The 15,869-nt window shown below is 44.1% G+C and overlaps 1 protein-coding gene across 1 annotated transcript in view; it reads right to left on the bottom strand.

Moving 5' to 3' along the window:
- LOC124740341 (potassium voltage-gated channel subfamily H member 8) overlaps positions 1–15,869 on the bottom strand; it is a 612,019-nt gene that overhangs the window by 354,093 nt on the left and 242,057 nt on the right. Inside the window, exon 4 of the mRNA XM_047248622.1 lies at positions 6,252–6,389. Within this exon, the coding sequence (XP_047104578.1) occupies positions 6,252–6,389 (138 nt within the window). The remainder of the gene's footprint in view (positions 1–6,251; positions 6,390–15,869) is intronic.

The following is a 15,869-nucleotide window of genomic DNA, read 5'->3' as shown; positions in this document are numbered from 1 at the left end:
TTACAGTAATAAGTCATAATTTGGCTCTCAGGACTATTGTCCAGAGGTAGTACTGCTCAGGCAGGTGACTAGGAGAGCAGAGCGACTCAGCTGTCAGTTCTCGCGGGTAGGGTTTCCTGAAGAAAGATTTGGGTACCGGACGGCAGTGTACTGTGGCGTTGGTGCCTGGCGAATACACGCGGCTCGTTGCGCGGGAACCATTTGGCGTCCTATCGTGACAAGCTCCAGTTGCACGAGCAAAAGCCTCCTATTCCATAGGCCTCTTGACTTTGGACAATCCGGTGATGTTCTAGCACAGATGCGCTGATTGTCGAATGGCAGCCGAATTAGGACCAATGTACAACGAATACCCTCCTCCTCGTACCGAAGAGCCCTACCGCGCTGATGGGTTTTGTTTTGGTGCTCCTATTTACTTTTGCACAACGTCCTGACGTAATGGCGCAAATAATTCTATCCATTGTCCTCCTCTACTTTGAAAAGCATAATACTGAATTCATTGTGATGACTTGGTGTTCAAATGCATATCACTTCTGGGGAACAATCGTCGCGCAACAGCTTATCGACAAATTTGTACCTCATCAATAGGTATTTGTGACTAGAAAATGAACATCTGGTGCCGCCCATTTCGAGGAACTGTAAAGGACCTTTAGAAACCACGTTAACATTGTACAATATGTGTCTGAAACGAAAAGTTATCTATCGGTCTGCATTACTGGTATTAACGAGCGGCAGTACTACGTGTGCACCTAGTGCGAAAAATGTTCAAAGATGAAACTTCCTGGCAGATTAAAACTGTGTGCCGGACCGAGACTCGAACTCGGGACCTTTGCCTTACGCGGGCAAATGCTCTACCAACTGAGCAACCCCAGCACGACACACACCCCGTCCTCACAGCTTTACTTCTGCCAGTACCTCGTCTCCTACCTTCTTTCAGGAGTGTTAGTTCTGTAAGGTTCGCAGAAGAGCTTCTGTAAAGTTTGGAAAGTAGGAGACGAGGTACTGGCAGAAGTAAAGCTGTGAGGACGGGGCGTGAGCCGTGCTTGGGTAGCTCAGTTGGAAGAGCACTTGCCCGCGAAAAGCAAAGGTCCCGAGTTCGAGTCTCGGTCCGGCACACAGTTTTAATCTGCCAGGAAGTTTCATATCAGCGCACACTCCGCTGCAGAGTGAAAATCTCATTCTGGAACCATGTTCAAAGATGCTAAGCTCTCAGTGGAGTGGTACATGTTGAGAAATTCTGGGAGAGACTGGAAAACAAACATATAGACTATGGGAGAGGCTGTGAATGTAGACGTAATTAAGACTGTGTTGAGAGTCACGTGGAAACAGGCGGGACACGTAACGAGATGAATGAAAGATAGATGGACCAAGTAAGTTCCTTCCTGAACTCCGGGAGATAAGAAAAGACATAAAGGATGACCTAATGGAAGGTCGATGAATGGCATTAAGAACACGAACGTTCAATAGTGATGCGTATACCTGTAGAGCGCAAATATAGAAGTCATTATACAGCTGTGAATGTCAAGCTTCTGACAACGATGCAACATGGGAATGACATTACAATCATTGTCAAGTCTTTGAGTTGTAGTGAAAGTATTTTGTGAACAGCTGTTTCGTACCCCAGAAGCTTCTGCAGATGAGAAAATAGAGGAGGTGACATCAGAAAAGGGAACCAACTGCATACATACCAGAGGTCCACGCTCTCAATAGAATCCATTGATTACGCTGAGTGCTGACCAGCGTGTGTCCTCTTGAGAACTTCAGTTATCGTGAGAATTTGAGAGATTGGAAGAGAATCTCGAAAGATGGAGGTTGATCAGCATTTTATCTCCAGCACACGAGCATTAGCTGAGGTATGAAAAATGTGAGGAAGGTAATTGGCTGTGTCCCATTCTTCCAGGAATTTTCATTGGCGGGAGACTGGAACGGTGTGCACTCATGCCTGTGATGTCCACTGAGGAGGTACTTGACCGAGCAGTAGCGGCTCCAGGTCACGAAATCTGACAACGACCTGGAGAGCGTTGTGCTGACTCCACATCTCTTCATACCACCTCGAAAGACGCCATAGGCGGAGGATGACACGGCTGCCGGTCGATACCGATGGGTCCGCCATGGCTTGTGGACCGAGATTCGGAGATTACGTTATGGAATATATAAATCAGAACGGCTAGCCTTAGATTTGGGCCCCGAATATCCAGACCCACTTCTCAATACACCGTAACCACTGCACAACCTCGCTCGGTAATGATCCTGACGGACTGCTACTGGACGCACGTGATGAATCACACAATGATGGTGTGAACAATATTGACAAGGCAGACGTATTCCTTTTTTTTGTAATAAGAAATTCGTAACTTTATCAGTGTAGCTACCTAATTTTGCTAAGCACATCTGCGATGTGAGTGATCAGCAAAGTCAATTAGTTTATTAAACTCGGTATTCCGTAGCGGCTCCATCTATTTACTTTTGAGAAGATGTTCCCGTATCCTCTTCGTGAGCATTTGGCGCCACCACTGTATAAACGCTATACGTTTCTGCTTCCGCAAAGCAAACAAGGCCATTTCAGTTCTACGGTGCAGCGCACCTCACCGTAACGGCTCCACAGGTGGTTTGGCGCTCTGCGCTCCACCAACAGGTAGCCCACACTGCCGGAGCGCCGGGGGTGACATCATGCAGAACAGTGGCGGAAGGGGCGAGAGGTGACAAACACAGATACTCATGCACATCAGTGTTAACAGTAAACATGAAACAACAGTTTCCAGTTTAGAAACAACAAGAATCACAAGCAAAACAATCATGCGTTTTTATGTGGAGAAACATTTATCGATTTTTATTTACAGCTATCGTCCCCCTGGATCTTCACCTAGTATATTGAAACCAATTATCACAAAAATGAGTTACATATCAGCAACTGTGTTAGAAATGTGGCGTTTTAAATACCACATATGCATTTAGTGAGATGTTGTGTTATCTGCAAACACAGAACCTTTCATAACTCGTTTAAATGTCGGGAGGAATGTGTATCTCCAACAAACCGTTGCTCTCTCAATGTGCAGAGCAGTTCCATTCTCAGAGACGTTAATCTATAGAAACTGTAAATTTATATTGTTTGGAGTTCGTTATGAGTCGTCTGAATGTTAATATTGCAGACTTCTTCTTTTAGTTACAGTTTTGCAGAGAAAGTTACCTATAATAGTTCAGTAATAACAGATTTTCTTAGATTCTCCACAGTTATGTAGTGCCGCTATTACTAATTGTTTCCTTCTCATTGTTATATTGTATACTTTCACAGAAACACTATTTAAAAAAAATTAAAGGATGTTTGTTTACGACTTGCAGGAAATTATGATGAAGGAAGCTTGGATTGTACACTCTCATCGACACCGAGAGTATTGGAGATGGAGCACAAGCTCATTACACAACTTACCTTCTTAGCGCTGATCACCATTGACCCAATGGCGATGGTCGTGTGGTGACGTGGTATTCTCTCCTCCCACATGTGTCTTCACTGTAACTACTTCGTCCTCTCCACCTATGTAGTATTGTCTTTCTTCTCCAGGAGTTTCATGAATAAATTTATAAATTTTAATCGTTCACACCGTACGTTATGCTGTTTGGGAATTCTGTTGTCTTCCAAACTCTTTGATTCCATACGATAATACGTGTATTTTTCAAATTCAGCCTGACAAACAGTATCTGACTACTGTTCTGGGTTGCAGGTAGTACCGAACTGTCAATAGTTAAGAAAATCGCTTCCATTGACGGTTAAAGCATAAAGAGAATGGAGAATGAACGAAATGTGCGCCTGCCATATTTTATTTAATTTGCTTATGAATGTCCGCTTTTTGCCCACAATCTCGTCTGATTAGTGTTACATTTCCTTATATTTTTTCTTGATCTCTATTCCTATGAACAATCTCTGCATTGTTCTTAGTAATCCATAAACGACATTATTCTCTATCCAATCTCTGCTGTTTCATTAATTAAAAATGGGTACTAACAAATATTCAGGTACATTCCCCATCTGGCTGTCGCTGCTGTAAGGAAATATTTCCAGGTGCTTTTCTTTGTGGCTCTTATAACTTCACTTCCGTACTTCATATGATCATTTATTGTGAATACCGTTTTGTAACATCACTTTCTAACTGTTGTAGTAATTTTTTATTGCCGTGTTATGGCTTGCTCAGTTTCATGCAGTGAAATGGTCAGTGGAGGTTGAGCAAATTATTTCGTAAATAAAAGGCAATTGGTTAGTTTGGGCTGCATTTCAAGTCTTTCGTCTGTATTTCTTGCTAGGTAAGACTTCGTTCAGTTCTTCATATCTTTTTCACATTTACTTTTTAGAACGTTGACAGTCTCGTTCTTTCGATCATTTTTGCTTTGGATTACCCGTAAACCAAAGCTACACAAAGTAAACTTCCCACTATCCCTCATAATACCCGTTCCTCTTTGGAGCAAGCCGGACCTGTCGATTACTTCACTCTGCTATGTTTTAATTACCTCACTGAAAATCCGCATTTGCACTTTGTAGACGAATATGGGAAGAACGTACGACAGCAAAGTAATTCTATTTTAGGAAACACAATTCTTTAAGTTCTGCATGTGTGAACATATATTCTTTCAAATAAATGTTTAGCCTTTTACTAAATAAACCTGAAACACTCTAATGAATCTGTTGGTCGTAACTCTGTTATATGGTTTTCGAGGCATTTTCATTCGCTAACCGTCTAATCTACGTATTATTCAAATGTGGATTTTTAAATTTGAAAATTCTTGATGCACGGAGTTCAACATTTTAAAAATAATTTTTGTTCGGTTTTAACCGCTCGAGCTTGATAACATCCTTTCTCAGTAAATGCAACTATCGGTAACAGCAGACGATGCTTGAGAATCAGGTTCCACAGTAAAAAATTGGTGATGAAACAGTAACAGTTTAGGCCCGAATGGGAGCTATTCATTTATGTGGTATGAGATTGTAAATTTTAGCTCCTGGCAGTTTCCAGAATCTGTTCATAGAACCGACTTTCTAGCATTTCTTGCGGAACACATTGTCTCAGTACTTGCTTGATATGCCACTAGCACGTCAAAGCAAGTGTTTCATGCATGAATTCACTCCTGCACAGTTCAATGTGCGTGATAGAAATCACTCCAATTCACTCCAACCTGATATGTGGGTACATGCGAAAGGTCGATCAGTTCTTTAGCTTACGCGCATACCTATTTTAAACCACTGGGCTTCCTCCTGTGTGATTATGGTAGTTTGGCGGATTAGCTTTATCCTTCATTGAAGAGGCCCCTCGTCTTGCATGAGTCGCGGAAGAATGTGTGTAAGGCAACGCATTATGCCAGGCGAATTCGACAGTGCTCGGTACCCACTGCAGTGGGGAAGCGCAGCCTGCATTTGAGCAGCGAGTGAAAGGCGATACCTTAAAGGAATTTGACTTCATTAAGTCAACGTGTTTCTTTAATAATATGTATGTTTTATCACCTTTGTGTAAGATGTCATGAACCTAGCCAGTGTTGTTCAAGTATGTCATGGCAAATTCGCGATGCGAATCTGTGGATGGAATGACGAGTGTGACTTGAATATGTGACACTGTGATTGTGAGAGAAGACAAGAATATTTTTCGTATATTGTAAATGGACGTATGATTGTAAAAAAAAATAAACCAAATAAGACAGTTAAAATATGGAAAAGTAGATACTTTCAACACAATTGCCTGAAATCTTGAAACTCGTTCATAACTTTCAGAAAAACAGTAAGATAATGAACACTTGTTTCAGTTAATATGACAATCTCATAGCTCGAAAAACATTTGAGGACCCTCATTGATATAGCGTTTTCTTATTGATTTTACGAGGGAAATTCGATTCCTAAATATTTACCGCTACTTACGATACACCCAGTGTAATGTGTTAAGACTCAACCTTAAGTCATAATGAATTCCCTATGTTGTAAAGAAATATATTGCGACGAAACATTTCTTTTTCGATGCTTCTTTGGGTTAACAACGAAATAAATATGAATTAACTGTAACTGTAGAAGAAAATTAAAAAATAATTTTACTTTCAGAAATAAGAAAGAACAGAACAAATGGTGATCTTCAGGCAGGCAGAGAGGCGCGAGGTAGGGCTTCGACTCCAGGCAGGGACAGACGAGCAGAGGCGTCAGGCAACATGCGGGGTCTGTTCTGGGGTGGTCGCATGCCCAGGCAGGCACACCGACAAACGCCACTGAGGTGGATGCGACTCACCGCTGTCGTATAACTCACATATCTGCAACTCGGCCATCTTGGTGTGCGTGATGTCCTTGTGCGACGCGAGGAAGAGCACCACCTCCCTCTTCTCGTTCTTGATGGGCACAATGTCCAGCAGGCACCAGAATGGTGTTCCTGAAAATAGAAGGTAGCATCACTTCAGCTGCTGTAGTACATCTGTGGAAAACGCATGATGAAAACCAGTGGAGCAATAATCCCACATTACCGAATATTTATCGACAAAATGTGACATGTGAACCAATCAAATACTTGTGCAGCCCTTACATTCCTGTATTTAAGGGGAGCAGGGAATGAAACAGTGAGACCTGGGTTCTGTACCCCTTGGACATTCGGCTGTACCGCAACACATTCAGACTGCCCGAGACTGTAACTGGCATTACAGACGACATATCCACTGTTGGTAAACAACACATACTTAGTGGCAGACTTACGAAAAGCTCCGCACAATGTAGTGGCGCCAGCATAACTACAGGCGGCGCTACAATCAGGGAACTATTTTACTGCACCTGTTACGTGAGGCCTGAAAACCGATCGTGTACTCATCCGCCGGACATGCTTATAACCAGCCGCCCGAGACTGTACAGTCCTTCACCGGCGGCAAAACCTGCGGATTAGGGCACTACGAAAGATTCTTGATTTGTCTTTCAAATCTTCAACGTTCTACCTTTACGATGTAGCGTGAGAATTGGAAGTTATCGACTGATTTAAGAACACTACCCAATCTTTCAACAGACAGACAAACTGGTCCGCTAACCCCCTCATTCGCCGCTTAGCTGGAACCCATGATCCTCGAGACCTCTAGAAACGTCCAGGTACCTTACCGCGCAGTGTGTAAGAGACCACAGTTGGTGGATCTGGCCCAATACTACCTACGCAAACCCGACACCATACAGAATAACGACATATCCTTACATACTTAACTCCTTCCATGTAGATGCAGCAGTAAATGCCGTCAAGGTAAACACTCCACTCCACCAGGCTGGCCAGAGTTCCCGAGCGGTTCTGGGCGCTTCAGTCTGGAACCGCGCTACCGATACGGTCGCAGATGCGAATCCTGCCTCGGGCATGGATGTGTGTGATGTCCTTAGGTTAGTTAGCTTTAAGTAATTCTAAGTTCTAGGGGACTGATGACCTAAGATGTTAAGTCCTATAGTGGTCAGAGCCATTTGAACGAAAAGGTTCCAACGTCTGTGCATGGTACAGGGCCAAAATTTGACTGACCCACGACTCAGTTGTATCGCGAGACTCGTATTGATATCAGGCGGCTTCTGCCCTCCTCTACAACGATCCTAAGGCGTCTTACATATCCTGCATTCACCGGCGAAGAGAACCGGACGCCAATGGTCAGAGTGCCGTTCCAGGTGTCCCCTTCTTTGAGCACCATGGGACTGTGAGGTTTGTACAGTCTGAAACGGACGTTAAGAGTCCAAATTGATCGTATGGATACCATCGTGTACGCTTTTTCCACGTAGCTCTCCCAGTCACCAGCAGAAAAGCATGAAAAAATTGACTGCCTTCTCCTCGAGTTGCCTGAGAGCCCTAATTTGTCGGTAGCGGTCACTGGGTGGTGTTGCTGGCAAAAGGCTATCACTGCGAACTAGATATTCCTCGAAACTTCCTGGCAGATCAAAACTGTGCGCCCGACCGAGACTCGAAATCGAGACCTTTGCCTTTCGCGGGCAAGTGCTCTACCATCTGAGCTACCGAAGCACGACTCACGCCCGGTACTCACAGCTCTACTTTTGCCAGTAAGTTTGGAAGGTAGGAGACGAGATACTGGCAGAAGTAAAGCTGTGAGTACCGGGCGTGAGTCGTGCTTCGGTAGCTCAGATGGTAGAGCACTTGCCCGCGATAGGCAAAGGTCCCGAGTTCGAGTCTCGGTCGGGCACACAGTTTTGATCTGCCAGGAAGTTTCATATCAGCGCACACTCCGCTGCAGAGTGTAAATCTCATTCTAGATATTCCTTGTTTTTCATCTACCGATAGCCGAAAAATGTTATAATGACGTCACTATGGTTTGCGTTCCAGCCGGCAATATCTTGTGTAGACAAACCCTGCTTCCCGCAGCGTGACAACATGCGCGCGATCTAGGCTTAAAATAAGCCTGAGAGGCTCGTTGACAGACACTGACTTTACAAAAGACTGCAATAACCTGTTCGTAGCACATCCAGTAGATCTGGAATGCATTTAAAATGTTGTTCACCATTTTTTAGTTAATGTAATTATTTCTGGGTGACAAAAATTTAATGTTTTTCCATGTAAACATTCTACGTCATTTTTGTTCCTTCTGTACAAATAATATCTGAGCATGTTGCACGTCATTTTGTGTGTGCTTGCGACGTTCATTTGTCACCTGAAGACAGCCTAAGAAGCCGAAAGCCGCCGGTACGTGAGCTAATAAATATGATTTTGCACAACATTATGAAATGTTTCCATTTAATATTAAAAAATGGAATTTTTTTACAAGCGCACGGAACACATTTATGAACAGAAAGTCCTCCTGCCGGAGGTTCGAATCCTCCCACGGGCATGGGTGTATGTGTTGTTCTTAGCACAAGTCAGTTTAAGTTAGTTTAAGTAGTGTGTAAGACTAGGGACCGATGACCACAGCAGTTTAGCCCCATAGGACTTCACACACATTTGAACATTTTTTGAAAAGAAAGTGGCATCTATCAGAGCGATTCTGAGCCACTACAGCAGAGCGAGAAGGCAAGAGGCATAATATGTGTTCTAAAATCTAACACGGAATGAAGAAATAGAAAATGAAGGGGACGGAGATGACAGAAAATATTATGGAAGCGATACTTAGAAGGAAAGGAAAATAAGCAGCTGTACGTACGGACTAGTGAACTGACTGACAAAATGAGGAAACAAGGCTAAAAGTTTACAGGCCAAATCTGTAGCATGAACAACAAGAGCTGATTCACCCGATGTTCCTGATTCAGCATAATTACGGCACTAAACCTTCGTATGAAAGCCTGAAGATAAAGTCTGTGAGTCGCAAGCACTCTCTGAACTATCACTGAGCATAATCCACAGACAAGAGGTAACAGAATATCGTTCATGAACTGGATTCTGACATGCTCAGTTGATCATCTCTAACGTCACACACCGAACGAGGTGACACAATGGTAAGCCCACTGGACTCGCATTCGAGAGGACGCCTGTTCAAATCCGTGTCCAGTCATCTGATCTAAGTTTTCCGTGATTACCCTGAATCGCTCCAGGCAAATACCTGTCTGATTTCCTTCCCCCTCCTTTAAATACTTCGAGCTTGTGCTCCGACCCTAATGACCTTGATGCCGACGGGGCGATAAACCCTAACCTACCTCCCATCCTACGTTCCGAATTATACAGGTCTGTTGAAACTGTAAAGAGTTACTAGGGTCAAATGCGTTTCGATTTATTCTAAAGCATCTTCCGTAATCACTGTAACGATATGTTCCACCTCCTAATTATGTTTGCTAGGATCATGAACTGTTCTCATGCTTTAACTTATTACTATAAATAGCTCAAATGGTTCAAATGGCTTGAGCACTATGGGACTCAACTGCTGAGGTCATAAGTCCCCTAGAATTTAGAACTACTTAAACCTAACTAACCCAAGGACAACACACACATCCATGGCCGAGGCAGGATTCGAAACCGGGACCGTAGCGGTCGCGCGGTTCCAGACTGTAGCGCCAGAACCGCTCGGCCACCAGCGGCCGGCACTATAAATAGCATAAGATTCTACATCTACATCATTACTATGAAGACCACGTGAGGGTATGGGGCGGAGGGTATTTCTGGTACCACTAACTCATCGCCCCTTCCCTGTTACACTCGCGATTGGCGCGTGGGGAGAATGGTTGTCAGTAAGGCTCTTTATTAGCTCTAGCCTCTCGAATTTTTTCAACGTGGTCTTTTCGCGAGATATATGTGGGAGAAAGTGACATGTTGTCCGAGTCTTCCCGGAAATTACTCTCTCGAAATCTCAGTAGTAAAGCTCTTCATGGTACACAACGCCTGTCTTGCAGCGTAGGGAACTGGAGTATGATGAGCATCTCTGTAACGATCTCACGACGACTAAACGATCTTGTAACGAAACGCACCGCTCTTCGTTGGATCCTCTCTCTGTCTGTCTGTCTCTCGCTCTCTCTCTCGCTCTCTCTCTCTCTCTCTCCTATCGCTACTACACGGTAAGGTTCCCAGACTGATGATTGATACTCAAGAATTGGTCGAACAAGGGCCCTGTAAGCCACTTCTTTAGTGAATGAGTTACATTTCCTTAACATTCCTTCTATGAATCTCTGCCTGGCGTTTGATTTTCCTAATGTTTGTTTTAAGTGGTCATTCCACTTAAGGTCACTCTGGATCGTTGCTCCTTGATATTTTACGGTGTGCTGTTTCCAGTAATTGGTCATGGACTTCTTCTCCTAAGTTTGCGCATTATGTTACATTTATTTACGTCCAGTGTCAATTGCCAGAGCCTGCACCATGTACACTACTGGCCATTAAAATTGCTACACCAAGAAGAAATGCAGATGATAAACGGGTATTCATTGGAAAAAATATATTATACTAGAACTGACATGTGATTATATTTTCACGCAATTTGTGTGCATAGATCCTCAGAAATCCGTACCCAGAACAACCACCTCTGGCCGTAATAATAGCCTTGATACGCGGTTCTAGGCGCTACAGTCAGGAACGCGCGACCGCTGTGGTCGCAGGTTCGAATCCTGTCTCGGGCATGGACGTGCGTGATGTCCTTAGGTTAGTTAGTTTTAAGTAGTTCTAAGTTCTAGGGGACTGATGACCTCAGCAGTTAAGGCCCATAGCTCAGAGCCATTTTTCCATTACAGACATTTGCTAATGTGGAGAAATCGGCACCCCGGAACACATCGTCTGGAACTTTGCCGTTAGATAATATCTTACCGACCAAGATGGGAACGCATTTCTAAATGCATAGGTCTGTAATGTAATAGAGAGTGAGGAACTGTGGCATAATCTGAACTCGCTCACAGCTATCATCTTACGAACTGCAAGTCTACATGGCTGAGAGACAATCAGGAAGAGGCCTTACATCATGATAACGAGTCGAGCCACCTAAAAGAATTTTCTGGAAGCAGTGAGGAGATAACCCTAGGGGAGAACCGGGAAGGAGTTTCTGAGACACGGACAGCCATCTCCCAATCTCTACACCTTGGGTGGTAACGGCAGCACAGACCCTGTGAATCCTTAGTTCCACCTCAGCGCGCAAGGCGGCTAACCATCAAGAAAAAAGAGAAATCCAGTTTCGTTCTAAGGCCAAGTACAGCAGCGGTGCCTTCTGGATTCCGGATAAACAGATATGTGTGTGGTAGGTGGCAAAATGGTGGTATTTATGCTTGTTTCTAGTGTAATTCTTCATGCTATCCCGTCGATCTGTTGACATCTTGGATATTCAGGAATCCAGCCGGATATTCGCGTCGTTCTCACACGATATTTCAACAGCGTGCCTCCATGTCTTCTTCAGGTGCTACCTGAGTCTAGTCCTTGGCTCGATCGAGTCCAGTATTTATGCCTGGAAGGAGCTGGGTCCGCGCCGAGTCGAGTGTTCCCTCTGTGGTCCGCGCCCGGCTTCAATGCACCCCTCCAATGGCGGATGTTCCGACTGCCGTCCGCGCACGTTTTGACCGTTCCCAACGGTTGTGGACGCCCAGCTCCATCCAGGCATAAATACTGGACTCGATCGACCCAAGGACCAGTCTCAGGTAGCACCTGAAGAAGACAGCGAGGCACGCTGTTGAAATATCGTGCAAGAACGACCCGAAAATCCGGCTGGATTCCCGAATATCGAAGTTGTTTCTAGTGATTGGACCTATTACTATTTTTCTTTTGATATAGATATTCTATATAGATTTTTCCCTTTAAGCATCACAATGCTTGAAATTATGGTAAAATATTATGTCCTGCACTGATATCAGTACATGTGCAGCAAATGACTCTGAGCACTGTAGGACTAAACATCTGAGGTCAGCAGTCCCATAGAACTTAGAACTACTTAAACATAAGGACATCACACACATCCATGAGCGAGGTAGGATTCGAGGCTGCGACCGTAGCGGTAGCACGATTCCGGACTGATGAGCCTAGAACCACTCGGCCACACCGGCCGGCTCATGCGCAACATTCGGTTTGGTCTTTTATAAAGACAACAGACTAAAAGAAAATAGCTAAAAATCTACGAATATCACATCCGAAAGGATTAATAATTTAAGAGCAGTTATGTGATGCACATGTTCACAAAGTCTGATAAATATCGGACAGCAGTTTCATGATGTAACACTTTCCGCTGGTGTATTTTAAATCATAAAACTAAATTTTGGAGCGTGATAAGTAACCCCGGAATCTTCCATGAAGAGAGACGAGTATATGCGAGCTCAAGCAAGTGTCAGGCAGGCCTCGTGGTACTGCCCCAAGCCCGATGGCTATGCGCATGGCGCGGCAAAGAAAGGAAGATGCGTGCCGCGACACAGAAAATCGAAAGAGGAGACAGGTGGTGTCGCCGTGCCGCCTGGAACACCCCGAGAGCTAATGACAAGCAGCCACAAAGCGGAGCCTGCAGAACGATTGCTGGCGGTGGGTTTAGCCCTGGCGGCAAAGGGGCCCATTGTGAGCGACACAACCGCAGCTCGCGTTGCACGGGCACGCCAAAGGGCGCAGCGCGGCTTGGGCCGAAAAAACACGGCCGCGTCACGTTCGCTGTGAATTTAATCAGCGACGCGCCGTGTCGATCACGTATATGGTGGCTCTCTTTATGCTGCCCAGCGTGTGTCAACCGGCTGGCAAATCACGCGTGACAAGGCCACCGGTAAACTCGTTGCCGCGCTCCCTCTCTCGTCCCGCGGGGGCGCTTTATCAATAAAAAATGCTGCTTGCTACGGCTTAGAGATCAAAATATACAAGTCAGTGAGAAAGTGTGGGTAGCACTATCAGCCGACCACTCATATACGTTTATCAGGTAGTACAAATATCGATCTGAAGTAGCTACGTTGTACTGGTTTTGGAGCCGAACGGTAGTAGTTACTCATGCACCGTCTCATGCAGATTGCCATCGGGTGATCGGAACAGAATGAGGTTAGCCCTGTAATTTAATTATAGTTTGGGTCTGTTTTCAAAGTGTTGTGAATGTCAGCGGAAAAATACTCCTATAGGGGTATAAAAATCCGAATGTGTTCCTGTTTATTTAAAAGACTGCCTGGAAAGAGCAGAAAACCCTGTAGGTAGGGCAACCACAGCCATGAGTAGTCAACTTGGGTATTAATAAATAGCTTCAGCTGTATTTAGCCCTTTATAATTGGATCACTACCGGTTTCGTGACACTTCACCTAGCCCATCGCTTAAGTCACTTATACTCATACATTCCCAGCTGTCCTTTTGTGGTGGGCGTACTGTAAGACCTTCAGTACACACACCATCAGATTATTTGACTTGTCGCCCTAACGAAGTAGGCGAGTGTCAGCAATATGTCTCGTGGTCTTATCGTGGCGTGTTTATCTTCTGCCGTTAGGTCAGACGATAGAAAGGCCACTTGCACGCTTAGAGTAGCAGATTGACGGTAACCAACTTTAAACAGAACTTGATTAATTTTCACACACATTTATTAATAATAATAACGAGCATAAAAATTACTTAACTTGGTTCTGGATGCTATTTACAATTGACAATCTGAAGTTCCTTTGGTATTAGTACGTTAATCTTATTCTCACATATATCTATGATACTTGACCAAAGTGTCTATACATTTATCTTCATGGCTATGTACAGGAATATGGTGATCTTATTAGGTGCAGACTGAAAATTGACTATAAACTGATACAGACAAACGTAGAACTCGTACAGGCTGGTACAGACTAATGCTGACTGGTCCAGACTGGTGCAGACAAATGCAGACTGACTAATCGGAGGTCTGTACACTCGTTATAATACCTCGCACGTTCATGTATCACTGCGTGAGTGTGATCCGCGAGGAGAAAAGGTTCTACGTAAGCAGCAATTTCATTGGCTGCGTTACATAGTAATACGCGGATCGGCCGGAAGCAGAATTTGGTCCATCTCTATGGCAGCGCCATCTCGTAGTGCAGAGACGGACGAGCGCTGCGCCTGCGCTGTTGTGCTTAGCGGGGCGCGCTCTAGTGGGAAAGTTGTATACGCGCTGACTACGTGGAACTATGTACACAACACCTTTCTTCCTCACTCATCGTGATTACCTCTTTTTGTCTCTCCACAGCCACAGTCCCCTTCGTTCTGTCCTATTGTTACAGTGTGCTATCACTGTCACTGTCTCCCTCTTGCTCTCCCTCTCTCCCTTACTGCTAATATACCATTCATTCCTTCCTATCGCTATCTCTCTTCCTCGTTGTCATTCTCATATACTTTGTCTCTCGTCAACACTGACTCTCAACCACTTCCACGTCCTCTTTCTCTCTATCCCTAACCCCCTCCTGCCACTGTTCCTTCACTCTTATCATTAGCACTATTCCATCGCTGTTAGCTATGTTCCACTGCCACTGTCCCCCTCTCTTTCTTGCATACTGCCATTGTCTCTTTCACATTTGCAAAAACAGATTACCATTACTTTGTTATTACCTCTGTCTTCATCTTTCTCAGCATAAAATTGTCAAGCATGTTCACATGCTAAAATTATTGAGAAAATTTTCAAAGTAGTTTAGGAAGGTAGAATGAGGCAAGTGGTACCCCACTTCGAGCCAGTCTTTTAAACAAACAGGAACATATTCACATCTTTTGTGCTCCAATAGGGGCATTTTTCCGTTGGTTCTGTTCTTTTCTCTGCTGCGGTAGGGCATGTAAATCATATTAAAAGAACTTAATGGGTTAATAAAATTTTGATATTCTATTTATGCAATACTGAAGCGATGGAAAATTAATTTCAATGCTCAGACCGGATTTTACACACAAAAAATTTTGTATGTGCTTCAGTACTACAACATCGGGTTCCCATATAATAATGGAGACACTTACCAACGTATTTCTTCGCGCTACGTCACACCGAATTTTACTTGCGTATTTCATGTGTAAAAGTGTAGTAATTTTGAACCTCTTTGTCTCGAAAACGGATAAAGATGTAAATTTTCATGGATTCTTGAGATTTGGATTTTAGGAATACATCAACACATCACAAAAGTTACAGCCATTTGCTGTGCATAGCTGTCTCGTAATTCGCAGCTAGGTTTTGGTACCGAAAAATACAAGTTTATATGATGTTTTTCCATCACGAATAAATATTTTTTGAAAATGAGGAGAAGTTTCTTCTAGATAAATGCCTGGAGAATATACTGTTAAAACTTGAGCAATTTTATGCCCTTGTTTATTATTTAGATTTCGCCTCATACCGAATTTTACGTGTTTGCATAACCGTCTTGGGACCCTCAGATGGAATTTGGGGACCAAACAGCTGAGGTCATCGGCCTCTAAGGTTACACACTACTTGATCTAAATTAAACTAACTTACGCTAAGGACAACGCATACATCAATGCCCGACGGAGGAATCGAACCTCCGACTGTGGAGCCGCGCGAGCCGTTACAAGGCGCCCTAGATCGCGCGG

Source organism: Schistocerca piceifrons, chromosome 1 (genome assembly GCF_021461385.2).
Source record: "Schistocerca piceifrons isolate TAMUIC-IGC-003096 chromosome 1, iqSchPice1.1, whole genome shotgun sequence".
Classification (NCBI taxonomy): Eukaryota; Metazoa; Arthropoda; class Insecta; order Orthoptera; family Acrididae; genus Schistocerca; species Schistocerca piceifrons.
The sequence above is the reverse complement of the archived record's forward strand: the minus strand, read 5'-3'. Positions and strand labels throughout refer to the sequence as shown.